This window comes from Betta splendens, chromosome 2 (genome assembly GCF_900634795.4).
Source record: "Betta splendens chromosome 2, fBetSpl5.4, whole genome shotgun sequence".
Taxonomy (NCBI): Eukaryota; Metazoa; Chordata; class Actinopteri; order Anabantiformes; family Osphronemidae; genus Betta; species Betta splendens.
The window spans coordinates 923,164-946,762 of record NC_040882.2 but is presented as its reverse complement, the minus strand read 5'-3'; the positions used below and the strand labels follow the sequence as shown (position 1 = coordinate 946,762).

General features: G+C 39.6%; 1 protein-coding gene across 5 annotated transcripts in view; it reads left to right on the top strand.

Annotated features, from left to right (window-relative positions):
• Positions 1 to 23,599, top strand: part of LOC114845068 (inactive dipeptidyl peptidase 10-like) — a 64,408-nt gene that overhangs the window by 18,050 nt on the left and 22,759 nt on the right. For 4 of the 5 annotated variants that reach the window (XM_029132881.2, XM_029132874.3, XM_029132865.3 and 1 more), the window contains 6 exons: positions 6,606 to 6,720; positions 7,188 to 7,283; positions 15,120 to 15,214; positions 20,035 to 20,109; positions 21,399 to 21,451; positions 21,575 to 21,656. In XM_029132881.2, the coding sequence (XP_028988714.1) occupies positions 6,606 to 6,720; positions 7,188 to 7,283; positions 15,120 to 15,214; positions 20,035 to 20,109; positions 21,399 to 21,451; positions 21,575 to 21,656 (516 nt within the window). Of the gene's footprint in view, positions 1 to 6,605; positions 6,721 to 7,187; positions 7,284 to 8,899; positions 9,043 to 15,119; positions 15,215 to 20,034; positions 20,110 to 21,398; positions 21,452 to 21,574; positions 21,657 to 23,599 lie in introns of those variants that run through there. The other variant, XM_029132901.1, reaches the window with a different exon arrangement.

Sequence of the window (23,599 nt, the reverse complement as noted above, 5' to 3'; positions counted from 1 at the left end):
TATACTACATACAGTATACAGTATTTCTACTACATGCAGACAACTTCTTATATAAAGAGCTATCACACCTTCAGATGACTCTGCAAGTCTCACATCATAGAACAACACTTTCTGCACCTTTTGTACTGCTAAACACACTTGTAGACTTCAAAGGATAATCATTACCTACTGGTTACTTACTGTATCTGTGTAACCAAAGAGCTGCATGAGAAGATATAAATTTCCTCCTGCTTGTCTCTCTCAGCTGCTACATTGTTTCTTCTCTCTGATGTTGCACAGAAACAACATTTTCCTTGTAAGTTTCACAAAAGAACCAAGCAGTGCTGTTAGGAAAAGTTAGCATTCAGCCTGACATGTTTGATGTGTGAACAAGGCTCCACACTGATGTTCTAAAGAAAGGTGAATTAGACACCACATGACAGCTTCCTATTACAGTTCCCTGCAGTGTCACTGCTGGAAGCTTGCAAGCACACGTCCAGTTGAACTAAAATCCTCCTTGCATCACTTTCCTTTCCTTCCTCTCTTTCCCTCTCCTTTCTCTTGGTTTCTGTAACTTTGATCATTCAGGCATGAAGCCAGAGTGAAAAGATCAGTCCGGAGAAATGATGTAACCGAGCATCAGCAGGGTCAGAGGTGCGAACAGATTTTGGGGGAAAAAAAATTAAATTAAATAAATTGTTGCTGTCTAGGAGCTTTTATATGCTACAAAGTAGAGAATCTAAAAGTCAAAAGCTTAGATTATTACATTATTTATGTTTTTTTTGTTTGTCTTTTTGATACAATATACTGCTCTGGCTGTAATTGTAGATGGGTCGTTCGCTGTGGAGTTCAATAAAACTACTTAACCTTTTTTTTTAATTACTAGAAATTAAATGGGTCATAAAAGAAATGCATTTCATTCAGTATACTGTAATGTGTATGTAATTTATGCCATTCATAAGTAAACATTTATACAATGAGAAAAATCAAATCAATAAATTTAGTCTTTTATCAGTTTGTTCAAAAACTAAATCTGTTTTTACCTACATTGATCCTAATTGTCCATTCTTACCTAATGGTTTGTGTTTTGAAAAAATACACATGTGCTTCTCTTACTTAAACAAGTACTCTAATAACTTGATTGACTAAAATAACTCAAATCAGTCAGTCCATTTTGTAGTATTAGGAAACTTAAATGTATACATACGATCATTTTACAATAATTGTAAAAGCTCAGGGTATTCACATTTCAGTGAAACATCTGCATGTGCATTCATTTCTTTTGGTACTTTTGACATGTATATTTAAGATATTCACCCAAAGTAAACAAGAATATTAAAGAGGGGTAACTTTGTAATATAGCCAAATCCCCAACAGTATATACAGTACAGGGCAGCAAAATTATTTACACACAAGATAGTTGACAGTCAAACACAAGATTAAGGTGGTGCCTTTTTATAATATAGCAGTGAGACAGCCAGTATAATTTTCTTTACCTAAAGTTTGATATGATACATGCAGTCGAATTGGGGTTAAACAATAAAAATGTTAATGGTAAATTTACAAAACAAATGACAAAAAACTACAGTAAAGTTCCTTATTTAATCGTTATCAGATATTAAAGAAAATATGCTTGAACCTTAACCCTGCACACAAGGAGGTTTAATACTGTATTATACAGTGGTTCTATACTGTATGTGATACTAATTTCTGTCCTTAGCACATCTTATTTCCCAAGAAACATGGTGACATCCTGATTATAAACTAAAAGTCTTGATGAACTAGAATTCTGGAATTGAAGCTGACTTTAGAAGAATGGAAACCTGCCTTTTTAGAACTGGTTTAAAGTGACTATAGTGTGTATAGTCTATACACTATTGTACCTGATGCAATGTTTAACTACAGTAGATACTGTAAAGTGGTATTTTATTGAAGGCCAATTATAGGAAAATGCATATTTATTGAATTTCTTCAGTCACAGCAGTCAACTATAGTGAGAAGTTGACTGTGGCCCACTAGTTATTGATTTGTTATTGACTAGTTATTGTTTTTCTCTTTTCATCAGTACAGTAATCACTAAAGGTTCTCTGATATAGCAGCTAAAGTTGCTAATATCATTAAGGTTAAACACACAACATACATGCAAATAGCCCACTTAGGAAATATCACATTTATTATGTAGTTGTCAGGAAGCTGCTTTTTATTTTGCATATGTTTGCACTGCAGTGACTTTGTATGAATCTCTAATGGACCAATATTTTAAACCCTCAACTGAAGATAAGCTGATCTGAAAACATGACAAAAAAGCTGGCTTGTATTTCATTAGTTTATCTACCCATTATCTGACTGGGTGTTGGTGCCAATCTCAGCTGTCACTGGAAAGAAGGACAAGTGACCCTTTGTCTCATTCATTACATTACCTCCTAGCTACATTTTACCAATTATTGTGGAACAACTTTTAAAGGTCCCTGTACAATGCAAAATCATTGGTACTTTGGTAAATTTATATGACTCCCTGGTTCAAGTTAACTTACTTCTTGAGTATTTACAGTAAAGTACAATCCCTACTTATTTCACATTTTGCTACTTTATTCAATACGGTCTAAGAACGATTGGTGTCAAATTTACCTAAAAGTCTACTGTACGTCTACAGTTTTAGACCACTCACAGAAGCAGCATCAGCCCAAACAAACCTGGACACTGGAATTTACCTGTAACATCGCGGTTCAGTTTGTCACTGTCATACGAACTGACATGGGGCCATTAGTGTTCAGAAAGTGCTCTGTTGTTGGTTTTTCCAACGAGCATCGCAGCCTTTTCATTTTACCAGCGTAGCAAGAAAGGAGAGGTTTATGGATTCATTTTGTTGTAAATGGACCAGCGCCGGCACCGCTGCCTAAATGCTTGTTCGTATGTGGACACCGTTTCACCTTCAACTGCTTCGAAAACAAGAGTGTATTTAATGCTTCATTTGAGGTTGAAGAAGGGCTCTGTTCCTATAAGACGTGATCCACTTGCTGCTTCCCCAAACGTAAGTACATGCTTGATACTACGTATGTACTCCAGACGTTTTTTTGTTTATAACACTTGTTGAGCTCCGGTCCTTGAGGGCCGGTGTCCCTGCTGGTTTTCCAGCTCCCTCTGCTGATTACCTTGATTAGGTGTGTGAGCTGGCTTTTCCAGTTTGTCATTGACTGAACATACCTGGTCAAGGTAATCAGTAGGCACTGGGGCAGGGAGAGGTGGAAAACCAGCAGGGCAGCGGCCCTCATCGGCATCAGTTTGAGACCCCTGTTTTATAATCTAGCTTTGCTCCTTTGTAAGGAATGCTAATAGCTAGAACAGTTGATGCTAACACCTACAGCGACAGAGAGAGACAGTGTTGCAAGTTGCTGCCACGCATCTTGGAGGAATCCAAGCCTCTCCAGCATTTGACCAGTTCGAACCGTGTGATATATGGTACCGAGGTCATTCACCATTAACTCACATTTTAGCTGCACCATGTTAGCCGCTAGCGTTAGTAGCTAGCGCTAGCCCTCCACATGATGTTGGAGCATGAGTCCATGAGTACAACTTGGGTTTGGCTGCAACAGTAAGTTGTGAGAGTCAGCTGTGTGTCGAATTACTACAGAGTTGTTTATGTTGTTTATGTTGTTATGTTCATGTTTATGTTGTAGACCTGTGAATTTGGGTTATGGAAAGTTTTATCAAAGCCTAACATGTATGATGTTGCACACAATCACAGTACATCTAAGACGTACAATAAGGCACATCTTTCTATGTACAAAGTATCAACTGAAGGACTGAGGACACAAGACCTGTATTTATACCCTGTTACAAACCCTCACGTGAGCTGTTGACTATTCTTTGATACACGAGTGCAGTAAACCCCACTTTACAGTACTTCCTTTAACAATGTTCCCGTGGTCACCAAAGTGAAACCCCCACCATCTGATAACCAAATGCTTCTTGATGACCCCCCCGGCCAGAGGCACAGCATCTCATGACAACACAAAATTTCCCACATTAGCTAGCTGTGTGACATTGTTTTTGCTTGCGCATCCTAGCCACTGAAACGCAAGGAGGTTGCCACTGCAGGCTGTAGGCAAACAGCTACCTCGTAAAAGAGTTGTTGCTCACCTCAGGAGTAAAGGTATGTACATTTAATATCAGTATGATAATTTGTTGGCTAATAGGTAGTTAATTTTGACAGAGATTTTGGATTTCACATTTGAGTAGCTGTAGTTGAAGTATTCATAACCTGAGCTATATTATTGTCTATATATTTACTCTATATGCAGTTGATCAACTTATTTTAATATTTTAATCTGTTTATGGGCAATTTGTAATTCTTGTCTTATGGTACAGATTATGTGGAAAACCTGATGGAGACCATCTTCAATAAAGTCCTGCTGGACCCAGGTCATTATATGGAGAACCTTATTAACATCCCTGTCCCACCGACCCTCTGAGCAGAATTTGCGCAGCCTGACAGAAAGGAGGTCATTAATTCCATGCCAAGATTTATCAAACCATCACTATAAAAGCTAAGTTGAAAATGTGTTTGCTCCAAATACCACATCTCCTCAGCCAACTGTCCATGACTGTACCTGTTCTACTCCAGAAACTGTGCTTTCAACATAACAATGAATCCTACCCATTCATCATATGGTCTGTTTACCCTACTTCTTTTCATTAATCCATCAGGCTACTCCTCCTGCACATTGAACTGTTAAGATAACTTATCCAACATTATAGTGATGGTGCATTGGTTGATAATAAAGTTGGCTTTGACTATTGCTGTTTAACTGAACTCTTGTAATTTCCCCTTGTAAAAAACATGTTTTATATTATTTGAACTTTTATTCAGGTATTTCAACAAAAACAGTAATTTAGTTATTTCACAGGTGGTCTGAGTCCAACATAGGTGCCTTGTCCCTCAGGAAACACTGCCCTGATCCACAAGACCAGGGAATATGGGATGACAACTTAGACTATTCACCCTAGAAGTCCCCAGCACCAGCTGACAAGACCTCTCTAGGCTAGATACCTGCAACGACTTGAGATACACACAGATATAGTACTGTCAGATTTATGAAGAAGACAAACAAAATACCTACATTTCTATTATATATTAGCACTTGATATATCATACACATTACTAAAAGCAATTAAAATGTTAAAATGTCAATATGTATTTAGAACCAACTCTTTAAACCAGAGTTCCCAGGTAGGTTATGCAGTGATTAATCTGTAAATAGAATTTCAATTAATTTTACAACGTTTTACTGAGATACTGATTTATTCAATGCATGTGTAATTGTCTACAGTTTGTCTGATGTACTGTATATTAAATGTGTTCTGTATAAGAATATGAATACACATTAAAACATACTCGCTTGGATCCTAAACCGTACATGACAGTAGGTTTGGCAACTGGTTCAGGCGTCTTGTGGTAAGGTTTATCTAAATTTTAATATCAAATACCATGTCACAATAATAAAAGAATTAAACACATCATTGTCTTGACAGCAACAGTTGCTGTTTGTAGGCATTAACTGTTGGCACCTAATTACAGACAAATACGGCAAAATATAAGATGCAGCTGAAGATCCCATTCTTAATCCACTTAATGCTGTACGTGGGGTCGCGGGGTGCTGGAGCCTATCCGAGCTGGCTATGGGCAAGAGTTGGGGTACACCCTGGACAGGTTGCCAGTTCATCGCAGTGCAACACATAGACAACCTTTCACAAACACTCACATCTACAGGCAATTTAGAGCGACCAATTAAGCCCGGAAAGAACCAACGTGAACACAGGGAGAATGCAAACCCGGTCTGCCCCGGGAATCGCTTCACGCTACCCACTGCACCACTGTGCCACCCTGCTCAAGATCCCATTATGGAGAAATTATTTTGACACAGCAGCAATATGAGTAAGAGAAGAACGTGTAAAAATGAGTTTATATTAGTTTATCGAGCTATGCTCCCACACAAGCTATAGTCGTGTTAGGAGCCTGTTTTATTTATTCAGGTTGCATAGGCTATTGGCAACTGGCCGCTAATCAAGTTGCATATTGTATAAATACATAAATTGAATGAAATGTGAAATTGCCATTGAGACATACCTTACACCAGTCAAAGTTTAACCACTTCAACAGCCTACCTTTTGACTTCAAACATATGGTTGAACTCCACTAATGGACGAGGTACTGTAGCCAATTTTGCTGTTAGCATAGATTCATTGACCATGGCTTTTGATCCCCGCAGCGGATCACGGCTATTCGCTTCCTCAAAGAAGTGTGGCAATCAACTTGGCTTGCGACACACCTCTAAAACAGATTGTTGTGGATAAGAGCTTAAAACACGTTTTCAGATGGGCCCTGTGGGCTTGTTGGCATGAAAAGTTACAGACACCGTATTAAGACATCAAGGTTAAATTCTTTAGCATTATTTAGCACGTAAAAAAGCATGTGCATGGACCTTTAAATCGGAACCTTAACCCTTTCATCCTGGGTGAAGGGGGAACGCCCACTGCAAGCTTGAACTCCTCATTTAGCCCCAGAAAGTCCAATAGTTAACAATGTGGGATGACCGTGTTGATTACTTTTGTGTGTCTGTGTGCAGGAGTTTGTGGATGTCAGTCCGCCGCAGAGAAACTGGAAGGGGATTGCCATCTCTCTGCTGGTGATAGTGGTGGTTTGCTCGCTCATCACCTTGTCAGTAGTTGTTCTCACGCCTGGTAGGTTACTGTGTACATTAATGCTTTAATTTTTCATTTTTACTGTAGCATGTACTGTAAATAAAATTAGTGCCGTGTGTGTGGGAAGGCGGGTGATTTATGTTACATTCTACTGGGGTACTGTAGGAACATGGCACCAAGCGGTGAAATCTCAGATATATGAAACATAAAGTGTGTGTGTGTGTGTGTGTGTCTGTGTCTGTGTCTGTGTCTGTGTCTGTGTCTGTGTGTGTGTGTGTGTGTGTGTGTGTGTGTGTGTGTGTGTGTGTGTGTGTGTGTGTGTGTGTGTGTGTGTGTGTGTATCACATGCTCGTACAAGCATAAAGAACCAGATCAATAATCACTGCATCTGTTTACCACTGTTTTTTTTTTTTTTTCCATTCCTATTTCTAGACCTTGGCATCAGACCTGTCTTAGGTGTTGCTCTGACAGGACTTTGCTATTGATGAAACTGTTTGTTTTCCCAGTGGAGCTCCCTGAAAGCAGCAGGTCCAGACTGATTGTGACAGATTTGTACAAATCGGAGTTCAGCGTTCATGACCCTGAGGCCACATGGATCAGTGGTTAGTAGCTCATCTTCTTTTCTCAAATGTTCTTGGATATTCTTCTCTGTATTCACGTATTTGAACCTCTTATTGTTGGCTCAGCTTCACACTCATTTCTCATTTAGAACGAGTTGATAAGGTAAGATTTGTACAAATGTACATAATTTCAAGAGGCTAAATAAAATTGAAAATTGAAAAGTATTTTTAAGTTAGTTACTGGTAAGAACAAAGACTGGTAAGAATTTTAGTTTGAACCAAAACAAAGTTGCCCAGCCCAAAGCCAAACATTGACTTTTAAGATGCTGGACAACATACAGTATACAGTAATCACAATGCAACTTAAAGTTTGTGTTCACAAGTGAAGTACAAGTGCAGTTTGACAAAATACAAAATATGTGAAATGTCCCCAGTAGTCAATTTGCTTTTTCCAATTAAATAGTAAAAAAAATACTGAGTTCTTAATTGTAAAATCTGACTTATCTTTTTTTTAAAAAGTAGTTGTATCTACAACAAAGAATGTATGATGCATTAATTTCCAAGGGTTTACAACTGTAAATCAGACAAAGGACACAAACCCCTCCCATATGGTTAAAATACCAGTGTTTGTTTTATAGCAGCCACATTTTAATATACATTTTGAGTAGTTCCCAGTGTCCCTAGTTTTTAGACGTGGTACCACACTAGCAAGAAATAAGTTCATAAATTAAATAATTTCCCTATTGTGAAATTATAAATTTGTGTTCTATCTTATCCTACAGTAAGTCTGTCTCCAGTACATGTCTTTTTGTGATAGAAAAGTATGCACTTTTTAGTAAATGAGAGCGCAGGTGGTAATGGTGTGTGGATCTGGGACTTTGTCCATCCATCATCTAAACTGCTTCTCCTTGTAAGGGTCACAGGGGAAGTGTAGCCTATCCCAGTCGTTGTTGGGCAAGGGGTGGTGTACATGCACATCCTAAACAGCTTGCCAGGGTCTACACTAATTTGTATAACGGTAACATATCCAAATTTGATTTTCCCTAAATGTGATTTTGGGAGAGTTTGTGAGATGAGTGATTCTTGCCCCTTGTTTCCTGTTTTTCTCAGTTTTTTTTACTTGATACCAATTTAACATTTTTACACACGTGTTAGTAAATTTAATTCTGCAAAGATTAAAGTAGATTTAGTAAAAATCTAGGCTGAAAATAGAGAAGCAAAGGAAAGAGCAGCAAATGTAACTTGCAGTAAAAACAGTGCAGCTCACTTCACTACTGACCTTTCTTCTGCCCAGTATGTCTCCAGGCCACATCTCCAAGACCTTAACACAACATTTGTATCCAGTCTTGCATAACGTGCATTTTGCAGGCTTTGTTATCGCACAGCCTTGATCTTTGACCTAGAGCTTCACTGTCACAAACCCTTCAGTTAGCATTATTCAAACGTTAAAATGTGAAAAATCTGAAACGCCAATTAACTGGCTTCTTGACATTGTGACAGACTGTTTGCATGTGAGGAAGAGAGAGAGAGGGAAGGTAAAGTAAACAGTGGTTTTAGCTGGCAAAGGTTCAGTTTATAGATGATGACAGCTGAATTATTATGTTTAATGGTAAATTTAAGACAAAGATTACTAAATGTATGTAAACTGCTTTCTTGAGGCTACGGGAGAATACAAACACAAGGACAGAGGCGTGGAGAGATCGTGACATGGCCTTCATGCTCTGGATATGAAACGGTGATCTGCAGCCTGCTATGTCCTTCCCTTTCTGCGGCGGCCCAGAAGTGCAAATCACAATGACAAGTAGAGAAAACGCAACAACATTTTACAAAACACAACAACAAAAAGAGAAAATGACAGCAACATTTGAATTTACAGAAATGCTAGGGACCTTGTGCCTCATACGAAAACCTGGCGTGAGCTTGAATCTACTGTACACCTACGGTCAGATGTATCAAAATGTGAAGTAGAAACGTGCGCAGATCTACGGTAGCTCACTGGCTGTTATTCACATGAAAACAATCGTTAGTTACCGGAAAAAAACAAAAAATAATTAAAATACAGCCACACATCTGCAAACCAATAAGATGATATTAAAATATACGCAAAACGGTGCAAACATATTGTATAGCCGTGTTAGATCATCTGATAGAGGATCTAGTCTGCTAGAGGCGCCCATTCTTGGAGCGACACACAGCGAGAACCCGCGCGACCAGCGACATCCAGCTGTTGACCACACTGGTTCCAGCCACAGGGGCATCCAGAGGGGGCTGCAGATTGGTCTCGTATATGACCCTGAGCCGAGCAGAGCCAGCTGTGTGTGACGCAATCATTCATATATGAGCAAGGCATAGGTTCCCATATAATGATTGATCAGGGCAACATTAAAGTGCAATTTGCAGCGAGAGCCGGTTTACCTGATGCAATCAGACCCATCAACTGGAGACATCGCTATAAAAGCACCGTCACAGGATGAAGTGACACATGTCAACAGAAAACATTTTTGTTTCATCAACGTACAAATTTTATTTTTGCTCCTGTGCAGAACAGCAGCATTAACACCTGCACACACGGCTCGGCGTACTGCTCAGATGCAGGCCATATTTAATTAAATTAACATATTTATATAGAGGCGTGTCATGGGAGGAGTCTGTGCTCAATGCTACGTTGATTGGTAAGTACATGAGGCCCCAGGAGCCTCATGTAAAGATGCGTGAGTACAGATGTATCAATCACTACTAAGTATGAATCTAAGCAGGTTTCCTTTGTACATACCAATCAATGTAGAATTGAGCGCAGGTGATTGAGTACAGTAGTAGACTCCTCCCGTGACACGCTATATAAATATGTGAATTCATTTAAATACTGTCTGTGTCTGGGCAGTACACTGAGTCGGACAATGCACTAATGACAGTTCTGTGGGTTCTTGTTACTAGCACTGGTTAAGATTGCAGTAGCAACTATGCACACTTCCTTTAATCTTTAATCTAGGCCAAATGATTGATTTGACTAGACCCGTTTGACCTCTACCAGTTGAAGTTGATAATAAGAATGAAATCTTTTGATTCCTCTAACGTGAGTTTTAGTTTTTTTATATTTATTTACAGTATTTAGAGCAAAATCACAAATAAGTACCTCAAATAACTAATTATTTGTAATAATTATTACAGTCATTGACCTTAAACTATAAAGAGGAACCCAACAATCCCATTTGTGTAAGAATGGATGTCAGTGAATAGGAAAGAACCCCACTTAATGGCAGCAGAGGTTTAGAGTCTACAGTGTGATCATTTTCAGTCTATATCAGGCTGGACTGGAGCTGCAGTATGTCTGAGGAGATGGAGATGAACTTATATTGCGCTTATGAATGCAATGGTGGACTGGGTTTTTAGATTTTATTGCATTTTTGAAAAAAGTTATTTCTTCAAAAGTAGTTGATTTCCCTCGGTTGTATATAGCAATAATGAAATGATGCATTGACTGTACACTGGAGATCAGAATTAGAGAACAATTCATAGGCAATGGATCAATTCTGAAAAGAAATGTTATCTTCACTGCACAACAGCTGAATGAGTTTTTCTCCTGTCTATACCATGCTACCAGAACACCTTTTCCACAAAATAACTAAGGCATTTCAACAAAAAGTATTATTTTGAAGAAAAACACTTTAGAGAACACTTTCAGATACCTTCCAGTAACTGGTGTTAAAGTGGCACCTGGTGCTATTTTTTTTTAATTATCTGTCAAGCCCTATTTACTGTAACTGGCATCTTAAGTTCCAGTTTCACTGACTCTGCAAGATGGTGGGTCGTTGTAAAGTAACTGAAAGCCTCCGGCAGCAGGTTGTCCAGGTGAAGGCCAAAGGGGATGACCCTATCAGCCATAGCATGACAAGTTAGTCGTTCCAAATCTGAGATTTTGAAATTTGAATCTTTACAACGTCACAAACTCATTCAAGTCCCCCAAGAAGTCTGGTCGTCCACAGAAGACAAATACAAGAGAGGCCAGGATACTGCAGAGGATTTCAATGGGCAATCATTTCCACACTGCCCACTCTGCAGTGACCAAACCTCTCATTAGGAGAAAGAGAACTGGTCCAAAGTTCACTTCAGTGATGAAAGCTTAATTTATTTGGGTCCCATGTGTCCATTATTCGGCGACAAACTGTAGAAAGACTGAACCCAAAGTGTATAAAGAAGTCAGTGAAAGGTGGAGGAGGAAGTGTCACGGTTTGGGGCATGTTTTCTGCAGCGGGAGTTGGGCCTCTATACAGCTACTGTACATGACAAAGTGAATGCAAATGTTTATCAGAACCTTCTTCAACAGCATATGGTTCCTTCCCTTCGTTCATCACCCAATCAGCCTTCAGTGTTCATCCATGACAACGCTCCATGTCACAGCAAAACTGGTAAAGCAGTTCCTTGAAACAGAAAACATTGAAATAATGACATGACCTGCACAGAGTCCTGATCTCAACCCAACAGAGAACCTCTAGAAAACCCTGGGCGATAAAGTTATGGCCAAGAAACCCACTACAGTCAATGAACTGTGGAGGAGACTGGAAGAAAAGTGGACCAAAGAGACTAGTGCTGCCCTGTGGTCGCAGATGTGCTGAAGTCATTCGGAGCATTAGTAGTTATTTTGTATGTAAAAGGTGTTCTAGTAGCATGGCATAGACAGGACACAAACTCCTTCAACTGTGGAGCAGTGAAAAGGACATTCAGAATTGTTCAATTATTTATAAACTGTTTTTCAATTTTGATCTCCAGTATATATAACATTACTATATTCTAAAAGGGAGAGTCACAAGTATGTAGTGCTGATTGTTAAACAGTACTGATTTTTGCACCCAACAGGGTCAGCCGTCTTTTTTGGCTATTTGCCTGAGATTACAGTAATGATGAAGCTGGGGAATTAACATCTGACATGTTGTGTGGTATAAATCTAATGCAGACCCAGGTAGCCCAGAGTGGTCTGGGTCTGGTTTTACAGCTGTTGCCTCAGGAGGTGTTGTGGGCATAATTCAAGCAGGTCTGTAATGAAAATTACTTTCTTGACATCCTCTATCTCATTTTCTATTTTCACCTCTAACGTCTGAATCAGACTTCAATAGCTGTTCGCTCTAATTTAGAGCATGAGGGACACTTGGGCCTGATTTCTTACTTACTTTAACATTGAATAAAAAAAATGAATAATACCAGTAGCTAGAGACGTGAGGTTGCATCTCCTTGCCACTATCAGGAGAGGAATATTACTGAGGTAACATTTCAGCACAGATAAATCTTTTTCCTGACCACAGAGCATGTGTCTGCACTAAAATTAAGCATAAACAGATGAAGCATTCAGTCATGAAGTTGTTAGGCTAGTATTTATCTGACCCTTTTTTAATAGCTTTTCTAATATTAGAAGCATGTTAATGATCTTGGTTACAAGCAAAGCAGGTATATACACTAACTGCATGTCAATCAACAGAAGGGCTACATTTACATTGTGTGTCTTTAAAGCAAAGCTTGTTTACCTCGGAAGATGAAGACTATATCCAGGTACAGGGCTACAGTGTGTGCTGAGTGCCATACACAGTACAGCTTGGTTTGTGAGACATGATTGCTAATGTTTTCTTTACAGACAATAGACTACATTTTCTGCAGTGACTTGTGAATAAAACATAAATAATGCATCAGGTGTATGCAAAATAAGTAAATCATGTGGAGACATGAAACTAAATGGCAAACTTCTCACAGTAGCATCACAAAAACAGATCCTTTATAAATTCTTACAGATCTCTGAATTATTAAATGATTGCAAACAAAAAATGCTTTTCAATAACCAATGATGACCAATGTTCAGTTCAGTTGTACAGTTTTATCTACCAGAGTTTAAACCTTTGATTTGAATGTGACCAGATGTTTTGATGTGTAAGTTGATGTGTAAACTTGCTTCTGATATACAGTAAGCTGGAAAAATACCTGGTAAAATCAAAAAGTGTTAACCAGACTGTGTCAAGACCCAGAATATAATGTGGCTGTACATTTCCGTTCACTTGAATATTGAAGTAGAGTTTAGAAGAATGTATAAATGTTAAAAATCAAATACACTGTAGATGTGCACATCGTGTGGATTACAAAAGAAAACACTTTTATTGTGCTCTAGTGTTGGTCTCTATTATTGCTTTAGGGGAGATCTGAATCTAAATGCATGAATACATTCAACCACCTGTAGTTTTTCTATGTAAATGAAATCAGTGAAACATAGTGTTACATTTTACTTTTTCATGGTTCTATTTTTATTTATTTATTTATTTATTTTTTTAATGAAGCATTTTCCAGCCTAAAAGCCATCTGTGATTGCTTTCTCTGTAATCAGCCGCAAATTCACCCTGAATGTGTTCCAGAAGTTCATCAGGCAGTGAGAAAGGCAGCGAGGGACATCTGTTCCCGGTTCACTTTGATGAGGATGTTTAGAATTTGAAACGGCAGAGATTGGATAAATTAGTGAGATTAGATGCAGTAACATGTTTCTACTTACAAAAAGAGTGTGAAGTGAACACAATGTGCTCGAACTGGCTTAAATCAAAAGATTAATGTCAATCCTTCACAAACTTTTGCATCTTGCTACGTTTTGTTGCAATTTGGGTCAAAATATGAGCTAAACTAAAATAGAAATAAACACAAGTATTCTCTAAGTAATACAGTAGGTGAAATTAAGGCAACTAATGCATGTCATTAGTTTGTGCAGCCTTATCAGGTAAGACTCTGTATATTTTAAGGTTTGAGGCTGTTGTAGGTTTCAAATGCCCATCATATCTTCTGCAGGACTTCACATCTCATACACGAGGTGAATTATTGTGACAGCTTTTAACAGCTATGACCCTAATGTGGAGAGGTCCAGGATGTGTGGTCACACATCAGTCACTGTAGTGCTGCTCTTTGCCTGTTCCTATGAATTACAAACCTATACATTCAGAGCGATGGTTAATAAACTAACCGACTCTGAATCTCCAGTGTAATAAAAAAGAGGGCAGTACGTTTTTTATTCATTGTGCAGAAGGTTTGCTTTTCTTTTTTTAGAGGAACACATATGTTTTTAGTTTTGATTTTTGGATAAATTTAGAAATCTGGGTGATAGGCCGTGCTCATGCACATTAGCATTTCACTGTATACTGTGGTTGTGTTCACTTCCTGTGGTTGTGAAGACTTTTACACAACCAGATAATGCAATTATAATTCAGTGTTATTACTAACGTGGTGAGTCTACATAATAATAGTGAAGCTGTGTTATAATGTACTGTATACTTACATTCATACTTCCACCTGCCTTGTTATTTGGGCTTTTCATTTTACCAATCAGTGATAGCTCCAAAGCTTAGGTTATTTCCTGATTTTATGCACACAAGCCTTCTGCGTCTGGCCTATATTAATTAAGCCCCCTACTATGTAACTGTATTGTTTTCACTAGATTTATGGACATTGTTTTCAATTTGTTTTTTGGGTGATTCTCCACACACCTCATGTCCTACAGCATGCTTTCTGCTGACCTGTGGCTGTAACATCTGGCCTCAACTAAACTAAAACTCTGCCATCTTACAGTACAGACTTCTCCCCCACTATTGATCTAACAGTGTTGGATAAACATTATCTTTGTATGTGAACATTTTGACATAGATCAATATGGTTTATAAGAATAAAAGGTCAGATTGTGTGATCCCACTGGTGGAATTATGAATTGCCATCTTGTTGAATGCATAATTTTGTGCAGTATTATGGACTGAATAGGATTGAACACTATTTACATTTAGAAAAGGGTAAACACAATAACAACAGAAATTGTTCAGTCTAAGTTAAATAATTTTTCCGTTCACATTTTCCTGTTTTTGTTGTCAGACTCCGAAGTGGTGTACAGGAACAGAGATGGGCACGTTATCAAGTTCAACTTTGACTTGAATGAGACTGAAGTCCTTCTCAGCAACAGCACATTTGTAAGTTTCACAGTTTTGCAATCCTGAGACTTTGCAGCTTCAACTTTAGATTTTGATTTTCTGTAAACTAAAGATACAGGAAAAACATTTTGCTTCATGTTTTAAATATTGCACATCGTCCATGAACAAACACATTTGGCAGCTATTTTGATGAGTAAACCTTCAGTAAAATCCCATATCACCATAGGTGTGAATATGCAATTTATACAACAACCCACTGTATATATTTATATTTTCATAACTCAAGACTCTCATCTAATTGTTGACCTTCTAAATCAGGGGTGTCCAAACCAAGGGCCATATGCGGTAAATTACACAAATGGCTGGGGTCACTCAGTCAAGGTGAAGTACTTGTTGCCTCACCTGGTTTATTTAGGTAAACTAAATCAATCAGCCCACAACACATCAACATTTTTTTTAGAACATAAAACGTAAAAAAAAAGTGTCATTATTCATGTCCGGTTTTATTTTGGTTGTCACTTCCGGTTTTCTGTTCATTCATGTTTCATTCCACCTTGACTTTTTACGTCACGTGATCCACCACTTGTAATTCATTGTGTGATAAGTCAGTGCATTTAGTCATTAGTACTCACCTCAGTCCTCTGCCAGATTGTCGTGTTTTGTCACCATCTTCCAGCGTTACTTTGAACTCCAGATTGTCCTGTAAGTTGCCGAGCCTTTGTGAAACGTCCTTGACTGTACCGTAGCCTGAACTGCTTCAACTGTTGCTGACCTGTGACTTCGAGAACCCTGCTGTAGGCTGCTCCTTATCTGTACCTTCGCTTACTGCTTACCTGTGTACCGCATAAAATTATTACATTTATTACAGTAGGTAATAGGGATTAATAACACATACTGTATACATAATAGTAATATATTTAGATTTTATATTTTGATTCAGTTTTGTGGTTAGAAGATAAGGAAGGGAAGTCATGAACAGCTTGAATATCGTTCTTAATGGTAGAAAAATCTTGGAAGTGCTGAGAAAATTCTGTCATGAGAGATGTAATTACAGACACATATTCCTCTTTTTATAATAAAGATCAGCCTTTGGAAATGCAGAACTGATTTTGGACTGTGCTGGGAAGTGTGCAACATTGAAGGAGAACTGTGGCTCAAACATTCAGAGCTTCAAACTTTTCATGTGAGTCAGTTAACCCAAGGTCTGCCAACCATAGAGGACCACTAAGCTTGTGAAGCGGTTGGTCCTTTTCCTTCAAAAACTGGTTGACCTCTGATCCCAGGGAATAATACCGCTAAAGATGCACACTTTTGAATGTTAGAGCAGGTCCCCATATTCAGCATCCATTTCAGTTAAGAGCATTTGTCGTTCTCTCTGGCAGAGTGCTCGTACTTGAATTCTATTTACCATTTCACAGTGTTCATCACTGTTCAGAGTGCTTGTTGGTGGATGATGCAGTGCATTTTAACTGCCTCACCTCCGCTCTCCTGCACCTTGGTGAACAACAAAGATGCTGTTGTAGCTCCACACAACATGTCCAAGTCTTGTTTTGTCAATTGTATTTGGCACAGCTTCAAAACTTTCTTGCTTGCATTTCTTTGGTGTTGTCATTTTCAATGAACTGTGGCCAAATTTTCTTTTCTTGACTTTGCTTTGTAGAGGAATTGCCTTGATCAACTCAGTAGCTCTGGCTAGAGTTCAATATCGGCAGGTTTCGGGTGCGGGCCATATTCTGGCATATATTTGGAATTTGCTGTGGGCCAATTAAAAATGGATTGTGACTGTGGCTTGCGGGTCAATGGCTTTGACGTCTCAACAAGTGTCTGTAAGTTTTCATGCCAAAAAAATTCCAGTCTATACCAACTAAAGGTGAGCAGCAGATGCCTGTGTAACAACAGTCCATCCATCCATCCATCCATCCATCCATCCATCCATCCATTTTCCACCGCTTATCCCGGGCCGGGTCACGGGGGGGCAGCAGTCTAAACAAAGAGTTCCAGACTTCCCTGTCCCTGGACACTTCCTCCAGCTCTTCCGGTGGGACCCCAAGGCGTTCCCAGGACAGCTGAGAGACATAGTCTTTCCAGTGTGTCCTGGGTCTTCCTCAGGGCCTCCGACCAGTGGGACATGCCCTCTCGATGCGGAGGAGCAGTGACTCTACTCCGAGCTTCTCCCGGGTGACAGAGCTCCTAATCCTATCTCTAAGGGAGCGCCCAGCCACCCTATGGAGGAAGCTCATTTTGGCCGCTTGTATCTGTGATCTTGCTCTTTCGGTCATGACCCAAAGCTCATGACCATACAATAGGTGAGGGTAGGAACGTAGATTGACCGGTAAATTAAGAGCTTTGCCTTTCGGCTCAGCTCCCTCTTCACCACGATGTACTGGTACACCGACCACATTGCTGCAGCCACCGCACCAATCCGTCTGTCAATCTCACACTCCTTCCTTCCCTCACTTGTGATCAAGTCCCCAAGATACTTGAACTCCTCCACTTGGGGCAGGAACTTTCCTCCAACCTGGAGAGAGCAAGCCACCTTTTTCTGGTCGAGAACCATGGCCTCAGATTTGGAGGAACTGATTTTCATCCCAGCCGCTTCACACTTAGCTGCAAACCGACCCGGCGCATGCTGGAGGTCCTGGCCCGATTAAGCCAACAGGACAAGATCTGCAAAAAAGCAGAAATGCTATCCTGTGGTCCCCAAACCAGACTCCCTCTGGCCGCTGGCTGCGCCTAGAGATTCTGTCCATAAAAATAATGAACAGAACCGGTGACAAAGGGCAGTAAGTCAGAACAGGTCTGACTTACGGCTGGCAATGCGAACCTGTTACGAACTCGCCCCGCCGGTTCCGAAGCGGCGGAGAGGAACAATGACTGCACCCGCTCCGAGCGGGGAAAACTAGGCTCTCACGGAGCCGGGAGGAGAACGCGCTCACACTGAGCGAAGGGTTCAGGCACCACGGCCAACGTGCCTCCGGCACCGCGCGGACATGCCACGCTAATAAAACACTGAGTAATCCCTCACACAGACACCTGGCTGCAACCAGCAGACCAGGTTGCAGGGAAACACAGGAGAGGGAAGACTCCAAGTGCACGATCCAACACCGTTTACATTCAAACATCAAAAGGATTTATTTCAATACAACAAACACTCACCGCATGGCAGGATCCAGTTCAGCACGACAAGTGAGAACAAAAAATCGTTGCAATGCAGGAAAACACTATGAAACAAACTAACTCTCTGAACACTAAACGCTCCGTACACTACGGGCAGAAACATACACTTGAACACAGGACATTAACTGAGGACAACTAAGAACTAAACCACAGCACTGTCTAACAGGCTAAACAAAACACGCTCCGTAACACGGGCAAAATTCTAAACATGGAACATTAACATAAGACACTCAAACCTTACGTGGTGACAGGACATCAAATGAAAACAAAGGAACTCCACTCCTTAAACTCTGCTCTCTTTAAACGTAACTTGGTGTAGCATCCAGCTACAACCGCGTACACACCAACAAGTGTGTCAAACAAAAGACATCCCTTAAATCCGAACCAAAACAGGTGAGTCAACTAATTAGACAGGAAATGAGCTCACAGACCCACACAAAAACCCCAGGAGCGCCTCTAGCGGCGCGGAGGCTCAATGTTACAGAACCAAGCTCCTGCTCCAGTTGTACAGAGACCAAACAGCCTTTAGCAAAACGCCTTGAACTCCATACTCCCGGAGCACCACCCACAGGATGCCAATTGAACTTTTTTATTGATCCCACATTGGGGTGGGATCTCACTCTGCATTTTTTAACCATCCCCTGAGGGGAGCAGTAGGCAGCGTTTGGGGAGCTAATGCGAGGTGTCCATCTCAAAAAACACATGGTGCACACATTTTCTGCAGTTGTTACCCATGTACATATTCCAGGAATACAAAATCATGCCACCATTTGTAATCTGATTATAGTTTCACATCTGCTTCAGCAAAACTCAACCACAAATGCCACGTTTGATCAACGGCATGCCATAAATAACTAATTGTAATTCTAATTGTAATTATAATCCAGTGGTAACCTGATCTAGGTTACAACCTGCTGTCTCTAAAGCAGCTTTCCGGTCAACTGTATATTTACTGTATATGTATTCCACCATTTTACTCATGTAGCTCATGGTTGTATTGGTTGTAAAAGAGAATTTGATAGGGATTGGCTTTCCAACGGTAATAAAATCACTACAAATAACACATGGTGCAGTATCCAGACTGGCCACTCTGTGTGCCTGGCTGAGCTTAGTTAGCATGAGTCGTATTCACTGGTTGAGTGAATCAGAATGAAAAACTTTGGAGGTATTAATACAAGCAATCAGTTTTATTAATAATATTTAGTTATTAATATTAGTCATTACATTTAACAGTTTATATAAAAGACACAGGTTGGTCAGAAGTCTTTCTAATTTTGTTTCATTTGAAATATATATTATAGACAACATTTTGGAAATGTCAGCCCTCCTGTGGTTCCGTTGTGTTTATATGACCTTTCGTTGCTAAATTAGTTTTAGACAGCTGCATTTTTGTTGTTGTCATGGGATTAAAGTATGAACAATATTACAGATGACACAAAACACGCATTTCTAACCTGCCAATTTGGAGTTAGCTGTGTGCCCTTTTTAATGCTTCTATTCATAAAAGAACAACTTACTTAATGGTCATGTGTAGTTTGGTCTTTACCAGTACAAACTACTTTTTCTTATATATCATTTTTATCAATAAATCATGTATTGGTTGAGTTCAGTGCTTTTTACCCTGATTAATTTTTGTATATTTGTATAGTTTAACACCAAATAATGCATCTATTCTTTTTTAGGTGGCTTTTAAAGTGGCAAAGTACTCCTTGTCTGCAGATTTGAAGTATGCGCTCTTCGCTTATGATGTCAAACAAGTGAGTTCCAGATTAAACACACACTGTTTTTCAATTTGTGTCCTTCTCACAAAAAACAAGCTGTGATTGTAGTTGTAGGCTCATGGTTGACGTTACCATTCTTTTATTTATTTCCTGGCAGGCTGTCATTTTCATTATAGTTTTGTACAGTACCGAGGGTGCTCTCTCATCTGCATGCATACATGCACACACAAGGTTTGGCCCTGTGGCATTAGGCTTTTGATGTTTTATGCTCTTTTGTTTAATGAATAGAGTCCTTTTGCTATTTCCCATTTAAAGTAATAAAATTGGATTTGAGTTAAATTAAAAACAGTGAATTGAACAATTCAGAAAAGGAGGCTAAAACCACCAACTGACGGTGAAGTGCACTGCATATTCCCAAAAACAAACTGCACCACTTGCACTGCACAGGTGTGAATCTGGAGTGTTTCTGTGTCTTGGGTTTTTGCTTCTTGCACATTTGTACTTTTTATTTCTGATTATTTTCTGATGTGTGTTTACCTTTGTGGAGTAACATTCAGTCATCTGCTACAAGGCTTTTTTCTCTCCTTGCTGTCAAGGATTTCCTATTGATTTTTTGATTTGTTTGCAAGATGGCTCCAAAAGCACTGCAGTAACTGAATATAGCACTGCATAGAGGAAGTCTGTGTGTCCTATAGTACATGTTCTAAGAATTACAAGGTCAGGAGGAGTTTTAAATGTAGATTCACAAACCTCCCATTATAGAAAAATTGTGAAACTGATTGTGCCATAATTTAAAACATACAGTAAAAGTAAAAGTGATTTTAAATATCTCATTCTGCAAACATCAGCAGCTTTTTTGCAGACCTGGAGGAGGCAGATGCAAAACATGTACTGTACTGCTAGACACTTTTCAGCTACAGTATTCTTTTTAGGAGTACAGTACTTCTTACACTAGTGACTATAACCCAACCTATTCTTCCTTAATCTCTTTCAGCTTTTTGACCGTTAAATACAAATTGCTTCCATCCTGTTATAAACCACTGTAAAGGTCTTCTATGTTTAAACTGAGACCTAATGACTTGATGCTGAACATGGGTTTATATTCAGCACCCAATTTTTATACATGACTTTATATTAACCTTTATGGACATTAAGTGTGAAATTGCTGCATAAAAAAATTATTTCCACTGTGCACCTGAATCATGCTGTGCATATATTAATCATTGATTTAAATGGTGTCAGTGCTACACTACATCTTGAAAGTTATGAAGCACTTCATTCCCCTCCTGCTGTTTCTCAACTCTGTGGCTGATCTCTCATTGCAGATGTACAGGTATTCATATGTGGCATCCTACATCATATACAACATCTACACCAGGTACTGTAAGCACATGTACTTATACTTTTTCTCTCTGAATATGCAACAACGCTGTCTAGTGCATGTTCATGGTGGCATAACCATAGCAGATGGTGGTTGTTAATATATATCGGTTCACATCAGGGAGGTCTGGGAGCTCAACCCTCCAGAGGTTCAGAATGCAGTGCTCCAACACGCAGCATGGGGACGACAAGGACAACAGCTGGTAAAGATGAGGGCAAAATCTATCTTTTTATTGCTTTCTATGTGTTTGCCTTTTTTTTTAAGTTCATTTTATCTGCCTCGCCTGCAGGGATTTGAAGCAATCGGCTGCTCTGGTATTTTTGTTGTTATTGTATAGGTTCTGTTTACAGACATACTGTACTTTGATGTGTCTGCCTGCTTTCCTATGTCTGTCTGGCTTCTTGGACATTGACCTAGTTCCAACTGTAAGAATTTTTACATTACATTAGAGGTGGGTCACTTGTTACCGTACATAAAATAAGTGATGGCTTCTGCAGCAGTCAGGTAACTTTAAGTGCATTTACTGTACTGAATACAGCATTACTCTGATCCTCTGTTCATAGATACCTAAAAAAGCCTAACTCTGCTATATGATGATAGGAAAGTCTTTCTGTGCAGCTGCTAATTCTAGGCAGATGCACAGTACAGCAAACGAGACTAAACCTTCCAAGAGCTAAATGAATATTTGCAGTGGATCACAACATGGTTTGGGTTCTTGGCATATAGCTTGAAATGGCATGTTTCAGCAGTTCTTTGCAGAAAATGTATGTCATATTAAAATCTTCTTGTTTAATCTCCCTAAAAAGATTTCAAAAAAGCTACTGGGTACCTTTTTTATAATTAAGGCCAAGTGACAGTGTTTCTACCTAGTTTTTGAAACAAGAGTGTAATGGAAGAATACATTGTATTTTTGGTCATAAAGTTTTTTTTTTAACCTTTAAATTAAAAAAAAAAGAGGCCAGAGCCCTTTTGTACCAATTGCTAAGCATTTGGAAACAGTTTAAAGTAATTCTACATAATAATCAAGAGTAACCTTTTTTACATTTTCATTACTTTTGATGAACTTACTTTACCTTTTTAGAAGGTTTTAAAATGGGGAATTTTGCATGCACACTTTATATACATATACGTAATTCTGTGGTTCATGTTTCACACGTGAGGGTGGTGCGGTGGGTCGCACAGTTCCTCACAGTGAGAAGGTTCTGGGTTTGATTACTGGAGGCGGCCCTGGTTCCTTTCTGTGTGGAGTTTGCACATTCTCCCCGTGTTTGTGTGGGTTCTCTCCGGGTTCCCCAGCTTCCTCCCACAGTCTAAACACGCATTAGGTTGATTGGCCTCTCTCCATCTCTATTGGATGTTTCACACATTTGGGGTGTGTCAAAAGCGCACTCGCTACTTGGTTTACATTTTGCTACTTTAGCCAATCTCGTGTAATCATTGGTCCTGCCCAGAAAAACACAATAAGAAAACAGTATTTCCAACACACAGTTGGACAGAGTGGAGCTGCAGCACAGCCGTCTAATGCAGACAGCAATGTGCTCCAGCAACAAGCAGGTCCTTTACAGGATCGGTCCCCAAACTTTTTGCACCATGGATGGGTTTAATGTCATGATGGGTTTAATGTCATGATATTTTCAGTGGGTATGGCGGAAATATACAACAAAATAAAATGATACGATCAGCATAAAAACTGGTATTTTCTAAATATAATAAATGTGAATCCACTGTTTATGCAGCTTTATTAGCAGCGTCGGCGTAACATGCAGACTGCTGGGTCTCCAAGTGGCAGAGCACTTGGAAGGCTTCATTGCCTCATTAGAGGTAAGACCGAGGCAAGCGTCTTGAAATGCATCAACAGTGAGTTATAGATTGATTTAGCGGAGAGATTCTTTTGCAGCCTGTTGCCAATTGACCCACAGACCGGTACCAGGGTTTGGGGACCACTGCTCCACAGTGTCAGACTCTCCTGTTAGAATCATGAGCTCCGCGGGCCGCTAGCCGCTAGCTTTAGTCAGACATTGGCAAGCTGGATGCTGTGACCTATGATACCTATGACGTCGTGAGGCGTGGTGATGAACACGTGACAGACTCCTAAAACAGCATTTCCACTGGGGGGCTGGAAATACACGCTTTGAGCAGGGCAGT